At 36.2% G+C, this 17,143-nt stretch overlaps 3 protein-coding genes across 5 annotated transcripts; 2 read left to right on the top strand and 1 right to left on the bottom strand.

Annotated features, from left to right (window-relative positions):
- LOC109825429 (WAT1-related protein At2g40900-like) lies at window positions 2,884–5,105 on the bottom strand. The gene is made up of 2 exons (XM_020392285.1): window positions 4,852–5,105; window positions 2,884–4,339 (listed from the first exon to the last, which is right to left on the bottom strand). The coding sequence occupies exons 1-2, from the start codon at window positions 4,993–4,995 to the stop codon at window positions 4,058–4,060; spliced, it is 426 nt and encodes a 141-aa protein (XP_020247874.1). The 5' UTR covers window positions 4,996–5,105; the 3' UTR covers window positions 2,884–4,057.
- LOC109825286 lies at window positions 5,273–12,442 on the top strand. 2 transcript variants are annotated; one of them, XM_020392112.1, is made up of 9 exons: window positions 5,273–5,416; window positions 5,853–6,241; window positions 9,213–9,444; window positions 9,603–9,849; window positions 9,926–10,075; window positions 10,268–10,597; window positions 10,742–10,812; window positions 10,924–11,046; window positions 11,642–12,442. In XM_020392112.1, the coding sequence occupies exons 6-9, from the start codon at window positions 10,360–10,362 to the stop codon at window positions 12,053–12,055; spliced, it is 846 nt and encodes a 281-aa protein (XP_020247701.1). In that variant the 5' UTR covers window positions 5,273–5,416; window positions 5,853–6,241; window positions 9,213–9,444; window positions 9,603–9,849; window positions 9,926–10,075; window positions 10,268–10,359; the 3' UTR covers window positions 12,056–12,442. The 2 variants fall into 2 exon arrangements, with proteins under 2 accessions (XP_020247701.1, XP_020247700.1); XM_020392111.1 differs by having other exon boundaries at window positions 5,850–6,241.
- Window positions 14,664–16,210, top strand: LOC109825288 (pentatricopeptide repeat-containing protein At1g05600-like). Of its 2 annotated transcripts, XM_020392113.1 has the most exons (3): window positions 14,664–15,108; window positions 15,178–15,409; window positions 15,480–16,210. In XM_020392113.1, exons 1-3 carry the CDS (start codon window positions 14,888–14,890, stop codon window positions 15,570–15,572), a joined length of 546 nt encoding a protein of 181 aa, XP_020247702.1. In that variant the 5' UTR covers window positions 14,664–14,887; the 3' UTR covers window positions 15,573–16,210. The 2 variants fall into 2 exon arrangements, with proteins under 2 accessions (XP_020247702.1, XP_020247703.1); XM_020392114.1 differs by lacking the exon at window positions 14,664–15,108 and having other exon boundaries at window positions 15,121–15,409.

The following is a 17,143-nucleotide window of genomic DNA, read 5'->3' as shown; positions in this document are numbered from 1 at the left end:
AAAAAATATATTATTCAAAAAATATATTATTTTAGAAAAATAATAGTATTCCTGGAAAATTTTATTTTTCAAAAAATATATTATTTTAGGAAAATATATTATTTTAGAAAAATTATATTATTCAAAAAATATATTATTTTTAAAAAATATATTATTTTTAAAAAATATATTATTTTTAAAAAATATATTATTTTTAAAAAATATATTATTTTTAAAAAATATATTATTTTTAAAAAAATATTATTTTAAAAAGTAATATATTATTTTAAAGATAATATATTACTTTTAAAACTAACATATTATTTTGAAGAAATTATTATAATAATAATTATTTTAAAAGATTGAAGTTGTTTTTTTAAAAAATGTTTTTGAAGAAATTATTATAATAAGAATTATTTAAAAGATTATTTTAAACCTTAAATGAATTTATTTTTGAAATATTAAGTAATGATTTTGATTTTAATAAATTTAGGTCAGTTGCAACTAAGTTGCAACTATGACTTGCGGTCATTTTTTACGTAAGTCATATGTTGCAACTAAGGGTTGTTTTGCAACTGTGGTTGCAACTGCAACTGTGAGTTGCAGCAAAACAAACACATGCAACTAGTCAAATTGGACCTAGTTGCATGCAACTGGAGTTGCAACCACTCCAGTTGCAGCCTACCAAACAGCCCCTTAAGCCATTCCCAACCACTTCCCCACAGCCGTTTGAGAACCACGCCATTCTCACCTCATACCTACCCACGTTTGAGAGCCATTAATAAAAGGAAAGAATAATTTTTCAAAACAGACTCATTCGGATTTTTATTTTTCAAAATCGACCGTTTTTTCTTTTATTTATCAAAACCGACCGGATTTTGTGATTAGCAGGTTAATCACTATCCTAAATAGTCGGGGTTGGCAACCCCGACTATTTAGGAGGGTGTTAAACCCTAATTAAAGGCCTCGAGTCGTGGAAGAAGGCCGCTCCCCACATTGACCCCCCTAAATCGCCGCTCGACTTCATGAAGGCTCGGCACCCGACGCCTGCTTTGATCCCTTCGAAGCTCACGGTCAACTTTGTTTTGCCCTAACGATCTGAGATCTCCAGTAAAGAGGTTTGCTTTTGCTTGGAATTTGTAGCTAGGGTTTTTGTTTGATTGGTTGGACTGAATTTTGTTGATAGATATTTGATGACTGCGCGTTGGATTATGGATAGATTGAATTATAAAATGGGGACTTTTATGAGTGATTGCTGGGTGTTTTAGGGATCGTTTATTTCATTAAAAACCGTCCAGTTGAATTAGGTGTTGGGGCTTCTTAGCTAGGTAGAGTTTTGCTGGTGAAACGTTTCGTGCATCCTAATCATTTCATTTTTATGTCCTTTTTTTTTTAGAATTTTCTGTTGATTTGCATTATATACTAATTTTTTGCATCATTTTCCCCTGTATAAATAGGGGACATTGTGTCATTGCACCTTTTTAGAGTGGAACTCAATATTTGCAAGGATTTACAGACTTTTGATGCCATCTTTATAGTTAAGTAAGTCACGTAAAGGAGTAAATTTTCTTGGCAACCAAGTAATTCGGTTGGATTGGACACAATATACTTTTGTTCTTTAGTGTAATTTAAACGCATGAAACTACGGAGGTTTTTGTTCTTTAGATCTTCAGTAACTAATGTTTCTGATGCAGTTGGCTTGGTTAGTTCTGTTATATATTAGGCTTAATTACAGAAAATCCCCATGGACTTTTGAGGAGTTGCAGTAAGCTCCATCAACTTTTTTTATTACACTGAACCCCGATCTTTAGGAGTTGTTGCACATAACCCCATGAACTGTCTTATTTCACATGAAAACTTCTCATTTAATCTCTAAATTGCCACCATCAATTCTAATATCTCATGTGGCAAGCACCATTAATTCTAATATCTCATTGGCAAACATGTGTAAGAACAAAAAAAAAAGGAAAATAGTTCCTTAGCCCTAAAACATTACCTATTTTCCACGCACATAATGACAAATATGCTGTGGTAATTAGTTCAGAAAAGATTTTGTCATCGTTATTATGTGCATTTTTGTCAAAGTTTGCTTTGTGCCATTATGTGCATTTGGCTAATCATAATTAGTTCTTTAAGATTATTGCAATTGTACTTATCTGCACAACAAGTTGATACTGACTTTTTTTTGCACAAACAGTGGGGCGATAATTTTTTGAAGATTTATCCTTTGCATTGTCGAATCCTTTGGGTTGTTTGGGCATGATTGTAAGCCAATTAGCTTACGGAGGAACCAACATCTTAGGCAAGCTCGCCATAGAGCTAGGACTCAGCTGCTTCGTCCTCACCGTCTATCGCCATCTCATAGCCATGACGGTCTTCGGTCCCCTCTCCTATGTTCTTGAAAGGTCAGACCATCGATACAAAATTTTATTTTTGCTCATTTGATACCCTAATGTTTTAGGAAATTGAACTTTTGTGCTTTTTTTCCCGTTGATCAAACGTTGGCTTGTATATAGGAAACAAAGGTCATCTCTTTCATTGTCGATACTCATGAATATTTTCGTCCTCACGTTGTTTGGAGCAACGATACATCTAAATCTATTCTATGTAGGGCTTGATTATACATCCACAACTGTGACAAGTGCTTTGAGCAGTGCAATTCCTGCTCTTACGTTTACCATGACAGTCTTGTTTAGGTGAGCTCATATACATAAGCATATCAAGATAGTTCGTATACATTATTCATAATTAAAATAATCACATGATTTTAATCAAATTAAGAAAAAGTATGCACATAAATTTATCACATTATTCATAATTAAAATAATCACATGATTTTAATCAAATTAAGAAAAAGTATGCACATAAATTTATTGAGATTGGTTTATAGAATTTTTACACATGATTTTAATCAAATTAAGAAAAAGTATGCACATAAATTTATTGAGATTGGTTTATAGAATTTTTATTTTTCTTCTTACTAAGATGGAAAAGGTCAAGATTAAAAATGCAAAGGGGAGAGCAAAGTTAATAGGAGCTTTAGTTTGCATTACTGGAGCTCTTTTTTTTACTTTTTGGCAAGACCCTCTCATCCCCGGATTTGTTAAGAGGCATTTGATTACAGTTCAAGGAAAAAACTCTGGCCATGGATCAAAACATTATAAAGATGATTGGATCAAAGATTCCCTTCTTATATTCATCGTCAATGCCATATTTAGTGTATGATTCATTCTTCAGGTTAGTCTCCTTCAAATGTGTTGCTATGATCCTTCTCAACATTGCATACTTCGGTTAAAGAGTTTACGAAGATTGAACCAAAAAGCTTTGATGATTTTTCTACCGGCAAAGGTTTGCGATGTTTATCTAGCAAGATTATCGATAAACACCCTAATCTACTTCTTCGCATCCCTTCAGTCAGTAGCAATTGCCCTTATCTTTGACATGAATGCATCTTCTTGGAAATTAGAATGGAACATAACTTATAACAGTCATATACTCAGTATATAACTTAATTTGTCTTCTCATTTATTAGCAGAAAACCTTATTGATTCTTAAAGATTTCGGTAATAAGTTATGGCTTTGTGCAGGGAATTGTGATATCTGGCCTTTCATATTATTTGCAAACTTTTTGTATCAGCAAGAAAGGACCAGTATTTGCTGCTATGTTCTCTCCACTAAACCTTGTTCTAGTGGCACTCTTCTATGCTTTTTTTTCGCTGAAAGACTTTATATGAGCTGGTATGCAGGAAAAGAAAGAATTCTAGTAAAAACATACTACATAACAAAAAATCCTGGTTTAGTAATTTCCCCACCTCTCTCTCTCTTTCTTTTCCTGCATACCAGCTCATATAAAGTCTTTCAGCGAAAAAGAAAGCATAGAAGAGTGCCACTAGAACAAGGTTTAGTGGAGAGAACATAGCAGCAAATATTGGTCATTTCTTGCTGTCGCTGATACAAAAAGTTTACAAATAATATGAAAGACCATATATCACAATTTCCTGCACAAAGCCATAACTTAGTACCGAAATCTTTGAGAATCAATAAGGTTTTCTGTTAATAAATGAGAGGACAAATTAAGTTATATACTGAGTATATGACTGTTATAAGTTATGTTCCATTCTAATTTCCAAGAAGATGCATTCCTGTCAAAGATAAGGGCAATTGCTGCAGACTGAAGGGATACGAAGAAGTAGATTAGGGTGTTCATCGATAATCTTGCTGAATAAACATCGCAAACCTTTGCCTGTAGAAAAATCATCAAAGCTTTTTGGTTCAATCTTCGTAAGCTCTTTAACCGAAGTATGCAATGTTGAGAAGGATCATAGCAGCACATTTGAAGGAGACTAACCTGAAGAATGAATCATACACTAAATGTGGCATTGACGATGAATATAAGAAGGGAACCTTTGATCCAATCATCTTTATAATGTTTTGATCCATGGCCAGAGTTTTTTCCTTGAACTGTAATCAAAGGTCTCTTAACAAATCCGGGGAGGAGAGGGCCTTGCCAAAAAGTAAATAAAAGAGCTCTAGTAATGCAAACTAAAGCTCATATTAACTTCGCTCTCCCTTTTGTATTTTTAATCTTGACCTTTTCCTAAAAATTCTATAAACCAATCTCAATAAATTTATGTGCATACTTTTTCTTAATTTGATTAAAATCATGTCTAAAAATTCTATAAACCAATCTCAATAAATTTATGTGCATACTTTTTCTTAATTTGATTAAAATCATGTGATTATTTTAATTATGAATAATGTAATAAATTTATGTGCATACTTTTTCTTAATTTGATTAAAATCATGTGATTATTTTAATTATGAATAATGTGTACGAACTATCTTGATATGCTTATGTATATGAGCTCATTTAAACAAGACTGCCATGGTAAAAGTAAGAGCAGGAATTGTACTGCTCAAAGCACTTGCCACAGTTGTGGGTGTATAATCAAGCCCTACATAGAATAGATTCAGATGTATCGTTGCTCCAAACAACGTGAGGACGAAAATCTTCATGAGTATCAACAATGAAAGAGATGGTCTTTGTTTCCTATATACAAGCCAACGTTTGATCAACGGGAAAAAAGCATAAAAGTTCAATTTCCTAAAACATTAGGGTATCAAATGAGCAAAAATAAACTTTTGTATCAATGGCCTGACCTTTCAAGAACATAGAAGGACCGAAGATCGTCATGGCTATGAGATGACGATAGACGGGGAGAACGAAGCAGCTGAGTCCTCACTCTATGGCGAACTTGCCTAAGATATTGGTTCCTCCGTAAGCTAATTGGTTTACAATTATGCCCAAATAAGGTGCAATGGCTTTCATGGAGCTCATCCAACCTGTGTAAGAGGAGGAAGGAGAAGGACCGAAGCGGGAAGAAGAAGAAGCCAAGGAGTGATGTTGACAGAGTTGCAGCTGAATTCAAGAAGAGAGGTATAGTTTTTACTTAATTTAGGTTTATCTGCACATTAATACTGCAAAGTTTCACCCCTCTTTAACTTTGATGCTCTGAAGTTCTATTTTGACAAGTTGACCCCAACATGAAAAAATGTTGACGATAATTTTCTTTCAAGAATAACAACACAACAAAATGAATGGAAAAGGCAGTTTCTTTATAAGTGTTTTGAGTTTGGGTAAACGGAGGAGCTAATTTAGGGCATTGGGGTATCAAATTGTAATATCAATGGCAATCTGAAAACTCTTGAGTGTCAAATTGTTTAAAACAGAACTTCATGGTCTCAGAGTTAAAAAGGGTGAAACTTTGGGGTATTAAAGTGCACATAAACCTTTAATTTAGTAGAAAGAAAAGGGGAGAAGGTATTGACAATTTGATGTATTGGTTTCTTATCATGTTTTTATTCTGTAGTAGTTTCCGTTACTCTTGCCAATATCGGTAAGGCTGGACTATCTGAGGATGGTGGTCTTCAGGATGCGGAGTCAGATACTCCATCTGTGAAGAGTGAAGAAACAAAAGAAGATGCACCATCTCAGCATAATTCTGGTGATCAAGTGGAAAGAACGGATAGTGGTAATCAAACGGAAATAATGGATGTTGACAGTAAACTGAAACATGTTTTAGTCATTAAAGCTTCTAAAGGAGGTTCTAGTGATGAAGTACCAAGGCAGAAAAATGCATCAGAAGTGCATGTAAAGGTCAAAGTGGAGGACGGGCATGCTGGTATTTTATCGCAAGCTGATGTTTCTGCTGCATCTCAGAAGAGAAGGGAGGATGAAGTTAAGGAATCTGTCAAAGAAGAGGTATGCTTTCTATTGTCTACCCACTGAGTATGTTACCTTATATTCGCACAGTATCAATCTTTTTATTCTGGACCTAGTTTTTGGCATAGTGTTTCAACTTTGCAATCATGAAAAACTGAAATACACTTTAATACCACTTATGCGAAACTGGTTTCTGTGCATAACCTGGTGTCAGTTGGCAAGAAAGAAACTATAGGGGGTTTGGGTAGTTGTATGTCTATTAGTGTGGTATGTGGCTTTTTGTTGGGGTTGGGGGGTGGGGGTTGTGGTGGTTGGAAGTTATCAATAGTTGATTACAACTCTTGCCTCTTGTGGTTTTTATTTATTATTTTTTTGGGATGGGGAATTCCACGGAGGGCCCTCTATATAAAATCATATAGGGCAAAAGCGGAACATAGCACATGCCCCCTACCAATTTTAAACCAGTGCAATAAACATAATATATCACTACTGTACATAATATATCACTACAATTATTACATACGACATCAATGCAATTGTCAACCTAGATATGTGTCACGCCTCGGACTTGCAAGCATGTTGGCCCGATGCAAGCCTTGGGACCACTGAGCACAATACGTTTTGCTCAAACCACTGCTAAAATGATTAGTCATTGTTACAGTTGATTAATGATTCTATAACCTACCTTATAAATCCATCCTTCAGTGATTTTCCGATGCGGGACAGATAAAAGGAGTATCACAATAACCCCAACTTAACTATACGAGGTCCTCATCATGGGATGACGGTGGTCTATTCCAAGGTCATCACTGGACTTTGAGGATTCTATAGGTCGCCCACCATGCTCATGTGCATGCAGTTGGTCCCACATAGCAGTTAGCTTCTCACTTCCGATTGACTAACTGTTTTGTTACCATTTGTCACACCTCCATGCTGTGAGTCCGTGGGCATGATGTCCACAGCCGTATCCATGCAACATAGAGGACCAACATAAATTTGACTAAATGAACAATTGGCTAGCCAATAACCATGTTGGACATGTCTTCTCCTGGTTCAATATGAGTCAACCATTTGCCAAGGTCTTGCCTTGAAGAATCCCAATCAAATATATGGTTATATAATGCAATAGTTTAAGTTCGGCTAGGAATAGAAGAAGCGAAGTTAATCATTTTGTTGAGATTAAAAATTTTTGTAGTACAAAATTATAGCCGTCAATGTTGTCACAATATAGCTTTGGTGAAACCATAGGGTTTTAATAGGGAAGCAGTCCCATGGCCTCAACGACGGATGTTTGTGCTGCTTTGAGATGTTAGCATGGGGTTACAAGTAGGTTTGCTCTACAAAACACATACTCAGATAATCGTCTCTTATAAAAGAGAATTATTGGGGTTACAAGTAGGTTTGCTCTACAAAACACATACTCAGATAATCGTCTCTTATAAAAGAGAATTATATGCTAGATGGCTAAATAAACTTAAACTCAATACTCAAAAAGATAAATCAATTAGATCGATGTGAATCCAACCAAATTAGCCATACTCATCTCCATTCATATGCCTTTGCGAGCCAATACTCAAAAAGACATATTCACATTCAAGTTATTTTTAATAGGAAAAGTAAAAAGGAATTTCAAAGGACAGGGACATCAAGTTGAAGTATAAGGGACAAGACAATGTAGTCCAGAGCTTAAAAGAGGCAAATATGTGTTTTCAAATTACCAAGTGGGTAATTACCTTCAGGTATAGGTTGTTTTGTCCTGGCTAGTGGATCTTCTAGAAAGTTTGTACTTGAAGCTCGTACATCTGCCGATCCTCTGGAGTGCCAGACTCTTTACTTAAATTGGTTCACAAGCAGTTAACTCATTTGTTGGCGACATTTGTTTGTTATTCATTGGGGTAGGTTTTATTGTTTAGTGGTTTGTTTTTAAAATTAAGATCAGGTCTTACTTATTCCTATACATTTAAATCACATGAAAGGCCTTTGATACAAGAGGTGGAAATAGAATCTTAGAATGTCCTCCATAGAAAATCAAAGGTCGGGTTTGGTGATACCCATCTGTTTTCTCCCATATCAGAAAATTATGAAAGTATGGACCGGTTTATAACGTGGCTCATGTGAATCAAGTGTAACAATTGCCCGTCAATTTTGGCAGCATTTCGAGCCAAACAACGTTTTGCACTTAGTGGGTACACGGACGCATTGCAGACATGGGATGCAACAAAATTGTAAAAGGTAGGATACAGGAACACAGTTATATACATGCATATTAAAATTAGTAATATATGAGATCAATATTGTTTTTCATTCAAATGTTATAAGAACTAAAATCTAAAGTCTTTATACCAATTTTATGTTGCTTTCATTGAGTAGATTATAAATTAATAAACTGCTCTTTTTTAACTAGATACCTAGACAATCTTTTAGAATAATACTTATGAACTAGGTATGTGTTAAAACGAACTCATCCCAAGCTCAACAAGTTGCGTAAATTTTAGGTGAATTGTACGGTATACATACAACAAGGGTATCACAAGATTTTAGACTAAAACATGCATTATATAATTGAGTACACATCTGAATAAATGTATGCACATATTCAAGAAATGTCCAAGGAGTGTCAAACATGGAATGGATATGTAAAGTGTCGGAAACAGATACGGGAGCATGGATGAAGTGTCCAGGTAACCTAGCTGGTCATGTATTATTGCTTGTCTTGCTTTACAAGAAAAGGGAAACACTAATAAAATCTTTATGTATTTACTTGCGTGCCCATTGGTTTATTTCATGTACTAGGGGTCTTTTAGTTAATTTTTGGACAATTATACTACCCCTGAAGCATTTCATTTCATTGATCTCAAAAACATTTTCCTATTTCATATTTATGCACGATAACTGTTTGAGCTGAAGTATATTTTGCTAGTCATGCACCTAACTCAGTTTTAAGTTCCATCACTAGATTATTTCTTTCTGCACCATTAAAACGAGCAACATTGGTTTACTATTTTATTAGGATTTAAGCAAAGCTATACATGACTTGAGACAATCCAAGGATGAGAGCAATTTTTCAGCGAGATCCAAATGGTCCGGAGAAGGCTAAGCCTTTATCTTCTAGTTCGTGTCAGAGAAATGAAAAGATGAACCAACCAGTCACTCAACCACCGTCAGAGCTTTCTAATCATTCAAACTCCATGCATCCGCCAACATCTGTAAACGATGCTAACACTTTAGGTGATGATCAACAGGTAATAAACATAAGCTATGGGCATGTCTTTTTTCTATTATGATTTTTCATAATAATGACATTCCTCTTTTCTGTTTTTCTTGGTTTTTCTCTTATTATTGACAGCTTGGTTTACTTTTGCATCAAGAACTAAACAGTTTTTTTAAAATTATTTTATAGGACTCGAGCAAAGCTGTAAATTGTTTGAAACAATCCAAGGATGAGAGCGATTTTGATGGGGTTCCGAACAATTCAACACAGGCTAAGCCGGCGTCTTCTGGCTTATCTCAGAAAAATGAGAAGTTGAACCCACCAATCCCTCAACCACTCTCAAAGCGTCATAGTCATTCAACTTCCATGCATCCACCAACATGTGCAAGTGCTACTACCACTTTAAGTGATGAAGATATACTATCATAAGCTACTGGTATATTCTTTTGTTATTTTTATTTTTTTAATAACGAAATTTCGCTTGGTTTCTTATCTCTCTCATATTTTGACAGCTTGCATTACTTTTACATCAAGAACTAAACAGCTCTCCTAGAGTTCCAAGGGTTCCACGCATGCGTCAAGCATCGGGTATGCATTTGACTTCTCAATCTGCTCCAAGTATGCTTTCAAAGCGCTCTTCACATTCTGCAGGAAAAGATCAGGTATAATACTTGATTTTGAACCTAACATTGATGACACAAAACCAATTGTTTGTTACTTTCTAAGATTCCAATCTCAGGATTGTTTGTTACTTTCTAAGATTCCAATCTCAGGCAATGGCTTGTGATGTACTCGTATGTTTGTGAGAAATTGAGGGTTGCTTACCTGATGTCTGCTTCTTTGTCCTTTGAAAGGTGTTTAGAAGCAAGAACAAAGAAGAGGCATCCAGAGATGGGTCTTGCAACTCCCATGAGTCAATAGATGAAACAAAAAGGCTGGAAGAGCTATGTCTATTCCTGATCGGAGATGTCGAGAATCATACTTTGCAGATGGTTCTGCCAAGAAGGATTCACGGCATCGGTCACCAGATACTGTTGTGTCTTTGAAGAAGAACACATCTTGTGTCTTCACTGAAGGTGAGAACGCCAGCCAATCTTTCTTTGAGGCTAGCAGACAGAATGTGTCATCCGTGAAGGGTTTTCCTAGGGATGCTTCAGATGATAAGACTACTCGCACTTTGCCTGGTACGAAATGCATACATTTTTACAAGTTTATGGGATGCTTCAGATGATAAGACTACTCGCACTTTGCCTGGTACGAAATGCATACATTTTTACAAGTTTATGTCTATTTCATGTACTAAGCAGCATGCCTCCTTTGTTCGATAGGATTAATCAATGAGATCTTGAGCAAGCAGAAGTGTTCGTCATACGAAGAACTATGTGACGCTGTTCGTCCGGTATGTTGTTTCAAGCTGTAATATTTGTAGGATGAGCTATCTATAGATGGCTCTAGCTTTTATTTTTCCTTCATTTCGATTTATTGTTCTTATTGTTTGGCTTCATTGCAGCACTGGCACAATGTTAGGAAGCCAAATGGAGACCGGTATGCTTATTCTAGTCATTCACATGCTGTTTTGGATTGCTTGAGGAACAGGAGTGAGTGGGCACATCTCATTGCCCGGGGCCCGAAGGTAATATATGTCGCAGACAACAATATCTAGGCCTATGGTATATGTTTTATTTTCAATTCGCATGAGGAAAGAGGTAGTGAAAGATTGGAACTGTTTTTTGTTCAATTTGCGGAAAGACGGAGTGAATGGCCTTTATGCGTTGATCATGAAAAAAATGATAAAAAAAGCTTTTGCTATTATTGCTTCCTTTTTTCCTCATGCTGCCTGTAGTCTTGCCTTTATTTTCCCCCTTTCTGGCTCACATTTCTTCTTAGCAGTTTCTGGGTTACAAAATGGTTATCCTTACCATTATTTTCTCTTCTCAGATCTCATTTTTCTTGATGTGATGATATTCCCAGTTGGTTATATCTCCATGAATAATCAAACAAAGTTGCATCTTCTTTTTCTAGACTGCATACTTATTCTACTAGTATTATGGCTCCTTTCAAGATTGATGCAAAATAGGTTTTGTCTTGTCCTTGGTAGTAAAAGGTGGGAAAGTAGGGGGGAAATCTTGAACATTGTACATAGGAAACTCACATCCTGTTGGTATCTTGAAAATTTATACTAAAAAGACTTTCCTTATTTTTACACTCATTTTATTTGTCAATTTCAGACCAATTCTAGCAAGAGAAGACAGAAGACTGATTCAGATACACCAACCATGGAAGAAACAAATAATGAAGAAGCAGAAACTAGAACTTCTTCAAGGGAGTTAGATGACAAAAGTGGGGATTCACACAGGGGAGATTTTCCGAAGGGTAAGCGGAAGGCAAGGAAGCGTAGGATGTTGAAGGTAAGAGGGCAGAGTGAGGAGTCCAAGAAGAGAAAGCGAACCACTAGCTCAGGATCTGCCATCCTATCAGAGGACGATGATAGTGATGATGATGAAGAATTTGCTGGTGCATTCTCCAATTCGAACAATAAGGGAGCTGATGTGGAATTCAGCGAGGATGAGAGCCATGGAGCTGTAGAATGTACTCTTAGAACTGAGGCCTCAACTTCGACCAGCTCTGCAAGTTCAAGATAAGAAAGTTTATCCAAGGGTACATAATTGTGGGGATGTGGTTACTTAATGGAGTAGCGATCCATGGAGTGCTTCTTGATTGAGTTTTAACTTGTTTTAGAACTCAATTTTCATCATCATCCAAATTCATCGATACATGACTAGTTTTCTTATAGGCGCTTCTAGATGTTCTTTGAATCTTCCACTGTATATAAAGGCTAAATGTTGGCTTTCTGTTTGGCTTTAAATCTCAGAAGTTTAGCTTATCCTTACAGTTATATGACCTTTTGGTTAGGTTCAGTTTGAATTTGAATAGCAAAATGGAGTATCTTGTATGTGTACCAGATTCTAGTTGAAGCAGTTCATTTTGTATTTTCATTTGAGTAAATCAAAATTTTGATCTGCTGTCAACCAGTCACCTGTGAACTTAAGAATTTCACATTATCCCTACTGCATATTATCTTTTATTTTTAAATTTTATTTTAAATTTCAGTTGCAAAATGGAAGCTCTTGTATGCACTTTAGATTCTAGATGAAGTAAAGGGAGCTTTAAATGTTTAAATTTATCTGTAAAAGTTGATTATTGATTCTGTCATACCTCTTTTATAGACTGTCACAGTTGATCATATTGTTGAAATTCTTCGATACTTGTTTTGTCATGTTATCCATGACTTTAGTTTCGATGCAGGAAATTTCTTGTTGGTAGAGTTGCAGCTGAAGAAGAAAGGTATAGTTTCTGTTTTAAATATTAGATTAGATAGAAGAGGGAATGTGCTGATCGATGCATTTTCTATCATTTGTTAATGTTTTAGCAGGTCCAGTTCCTGTTGCCCATATGGAGAAGGCTGGATTCTCTTAGGGCAAGGGTTTTAGGTCATGGAGTCCGTATTCCAGTATGAAGAGCGATGAATCAGAGTGATGGTACGTTAACAAAAACTGTAAAAGAGGTCTATTTTCAGTCATGTATCCATGTAGCCTTTCTTCTATGCCACCTAGACTAGGATATTAGGTCAATTTTTATTCTACACCCGGCTATGCCTTACGATATTTAGCTCTAGTAGGGGAGTTAATTCAATATTTATAGCCAACTAGCCATGTGCATGATGTGTAATAGTTCTTAGTTCTAGAGAATGACAATGATTCTAGTTGAACAAGTTAACATGAAGTCAAATATTCTGCTACAAGACTTTGACAGCCCCAAGAGTTACTGAGTTGGGATGAAATTATTTTTCCTGATAGTTTATCAACAAGGTTGCCCAATGTAGAGAAAATATTCATAGAATAGCATAAGTCATAAATGTGATGGCAAAGTTAGCACTTGATTGTATGGGATGGTTAAAGGTAGTTCTTTACTTCAAAAATACAACGAGCTGTACAGATGATGATGATAACACGCGCATGACCATGGGATTTTTTTTTGTGTGTGTTTTCAAAAATGAGTGGGAACATGTTGGGAAAAAGTTGACACCGTGGATTGTTCTTAATTATATTGAAGTATATTTAGTCTTAAGGAGAATGGAAGTTAGATTAAGGAAAAACAGGATCACTTGAGGCACATAGGCCCTGAGATCATGAGTTGAGCTAAACATTGGAAGAGGCGTTTAGGGTGGATGGATGATGAAATTAGGGAATATAATTTTAATGAGGTAAATTTAGGATTATATGAGAGAAATGAAATTAATGAGAACTTTTGAGCCACATGTGGCATTGGTGATGAAATTCTCAATCTACATTGATGTATAACTTAAACATGAAGGCATTAGCAAATGTGGTAAGAGAAACATGAAATGCACTTTGCTATGAAGAAAAACACATAAGCCCTGTTTGGATTGAGGTGAATAAGGAAGAAGGGAAGTTAGGGGAGGCATTCATCCTGTTTGTATTTGTTTTTTGTGGGTGAAGAGTTCCCCCTAGTTCATCCTCAACAAGACAAAAATTAGGGTGTAACGGAGAGGTGATAACAATATACTTAGTGGAGCAAATGAGGACAAGTACATCTCATAGACCTTTAAGTTGATTCTAATGTCACAATTTTTTTAGTTAGTTAATTCTAACGTCACAAATAAAACGACAAAATAGTTATCATTTCATCAGGTATTTGAATTGAAATATTATACTTCTGATCAAGACAAAGTTCTATGTCTGAAGCAGCAGGATCCTTTTCCGTCTTACTGAAGGCTTGCGGATTTTCCCACCATTACCAAAACCATTGACAAGTAAGTTATCTTTTTTCTCCTTTTTTTCCCTCTACTTTAATTTTCAGCATCTACAACTCGTTTGTTTGACTAAAGAGATGAATGAACGCAGGAAGTAAATGACAGTGCGCCAGTATGGCAGCTTCTCAGGATATATATCGTCTCTCAGATGATGATGATGATGATGATGATAAAAAATGGTGAATTTGCTGCTGCATTCTCTTACTCCAGCAGCCATGCGGTGAACAAAAGTTATGCTATGCACGGATGAGTGTTATGCTATGCTCCAATGAGTTTTATGTAATTTGAATGTGGGCTTCAGTTGTCATTTTCTTGTATTTCAATGGACTTGGATCTCTTTTTTTTTTTTTTTTTTACCTTTTTTTTTTTTTTTTTTTTTACCTGCCAAATCTACAGTCACATCAGCAGCTTTACTTGTGCTAGCTTAATGCAGGTTGATCCTAAATAGTGTTGATATACCTTGTTGTTTCACTCTTGTGTACCCCTTAAACGCTCCAAGTTACAACATGCAGCGAAAAGATGCCTTGGGTTTATAAAATTGTGCAAATTGGTCTCCGGCGGGGTGAGGAGCTATGAGGCGGTGATCGGGGATCTTTACGAGGAGGGGAGGATTAAGAGTGCGGATAAGGTGTTTGGTGAAATGTGCAATAGAGGGTTTAGGCCGACGGTGGGTTTGTACGAGAAGAAGATTGCGGCTTTGTGCGATGACAAGAGGGTCGGTGATGCGGTTAGGGCTTTGGAGACGGAGATGAAGGGGAGGGGTTGCGTTCCGAGCGTTAGGGTTTATGATCTGATAATGGGAGGGTTTTGCAAAGAAGGGAAGGCGATGAGGGCGGCCGAGATGTTGAAGAGGATGGAGAGGCAAGTGGGAGGGTTTTGCAAAGAAGGGAAGGCGATGAGGGCGGCCGAGATGTTGAAGAGGATGGAGAGGCAAGTAGGTTGTGTTGCCAAAAAAGAAAGTTTTGAGATTGTGGTGAATGGATTGTTGGGCGAAAGGAAGTTTGTTGAGGCTTCTGAGGTTTTGGAGAAGATGGCGAGGAGAAGGTATTGGGCTGGGGGCGAGGTTTACAGTGAAGTTGTTCGAGGACTCTGTTGTGCTGGGAGGAGATATGAGGCTGTGTTGTGGTTAGAGGAGATGGCGAGCCAGGAGAAGGTGCCGGAGGTCTCTGCATGGAGCTCGCTGGTGAGCTTGGTGTGTGTTGATCATGATTCAGTACAACTTTCGTCGGGAGGTCTCTGCATGGAGCTCGCTGGTGAGCTTGGTGTGTGTTGATCATGATTCAGTACAACTTTCGTCGTGTTTGGATTCTGTGGCAGATGATTAAGTACGAGAGCCAGTTTATTTGCGAACAAGTATGCAGCATGATGTTCTGCAGCAACGTACTGTGGGTTCACAATAAGTGTTTCGAAGGTGTAACTTTTTGTGTTGGTCAGTATGTTCCAAGATGTGCAGAAAATGAGTAGCAGAAATGAGAATGTTGCTCTTATTGAGGATGCAATGAGAAGTGAGGGCATCCTTAGGAGGTTGGAGGTTGCTCTTATTAAGGATAGAACGAGAAATAATCGACCGTAATAGCATGGTCATATTCAAAGGGGTCCGCTAAAAATACCCACCGGGAGATTAAATAAAGATTAATAGCTAACGACGGCACAAAGGAGTAACGATAGACCTAAAAGAACTTGACTGGAAGCAGTTAAGAAGGAAACGATAATATTCAACTTAATGGAGAAGATGACCTTAAAGGGAGGAATATGATTAAGTAGCCGATCCAAATATAAAGTGATACGTGATTTGTTGTTGTTGTTGTTATTATTGTTGGTATTGACTTCTTGTGATAATAACAGGCGTGCCGTCAACATTTCAGATTTGAGAAAATAATCTTGTTGTTTGTGGTTTGGGTTGATCTCTTTTGGCGATATTTTCGGAGCTCATCAGTTCTTGAATGATGGGTGTCTGGCTGGATACGCTGTTGAAAGTTAGTTTTGGGCGTGGGGGAAATTTTGTCACGTTGGTTTTAGTGGTCATGTAATATATCTATTGTATATCTGAATGAAGGTAGATTGTTATTCACATTTGCGTTTGTTCTTCGAAGTTAACTGTATTTTCTTCGAATGCAAGATTTTCATAAACCAAAACCAAAACTAACAGTGTATGGCCAAAGAGGAGAATTTCTAGTTGCCCCCTCCATCAACTCCGTTTCTTCTGCTTCCAGATTTCCAAATGGGAGCTGATGTGATTTTCTTGACGACATTATTTGAAGATATTGTTTTCTCAATGTCCTACGTGTTCAGAGATGATTTGTCAACAGAGGCTCGAACGATGACACGTGTCGTGCTGATTTGGAGCAACAGCCATCATTCATTGTCGAAGAGCGTGTCTAATTACGAGACTATAAGAGTTGTACTACTCACGAAAGGATGGATTTAGAACATCTCCAACCCAAAAATCCAAAATGGTGTAGTTTTTACACCAAGTTGGTGTAGTTTTCACATCAAATCACTATTTTATCTCCAACCCATTACACCAAATGTTACACCAAAAAGAATATTCATTTTGTTATCCTTATTTTTTAACATTTTTATATATTTAAAATATTTGAAGTATTGCAATTAGTGGTAATTTTTAATGTCCTTATTTATGTGTAATTTTTTTTATGTCCTAATGTTTATGTTGTATTTTTTTTATCTAAAGAGTGTAGTTTTTCTTATTTCTTCATTTGGTTCTAGTATTATAAAATTTTAAGTGTTTGGATTAAATTATCTATTATTTTTCCATTGTTGAATTTTATTTTAATAATTAATTTATACTCTAATTTCATTATAATAGTTAATATAAAATAATATATATTATTAATACAAATATAAATAATAATAAAAAGTTTGTTTCTGTATTTCT

Source organism: Asparagus officinalis, chromosome 10, assembly GCF_001876935.1.
Source record: "Asparagus officinalis chromosome 10, Aspof.V1, whole genome shotgun sequence".
NCBI classification, from domain to species: Eukaryota; Viridiplantae; Streptophyta; class Magnoliopsida; order Asparagales; family Asparagaceae; genus Asparagus; species Asparagus officinalis.
This window is presented reverse-complemented; position numbering and strand designations above follow the sequence as displayed.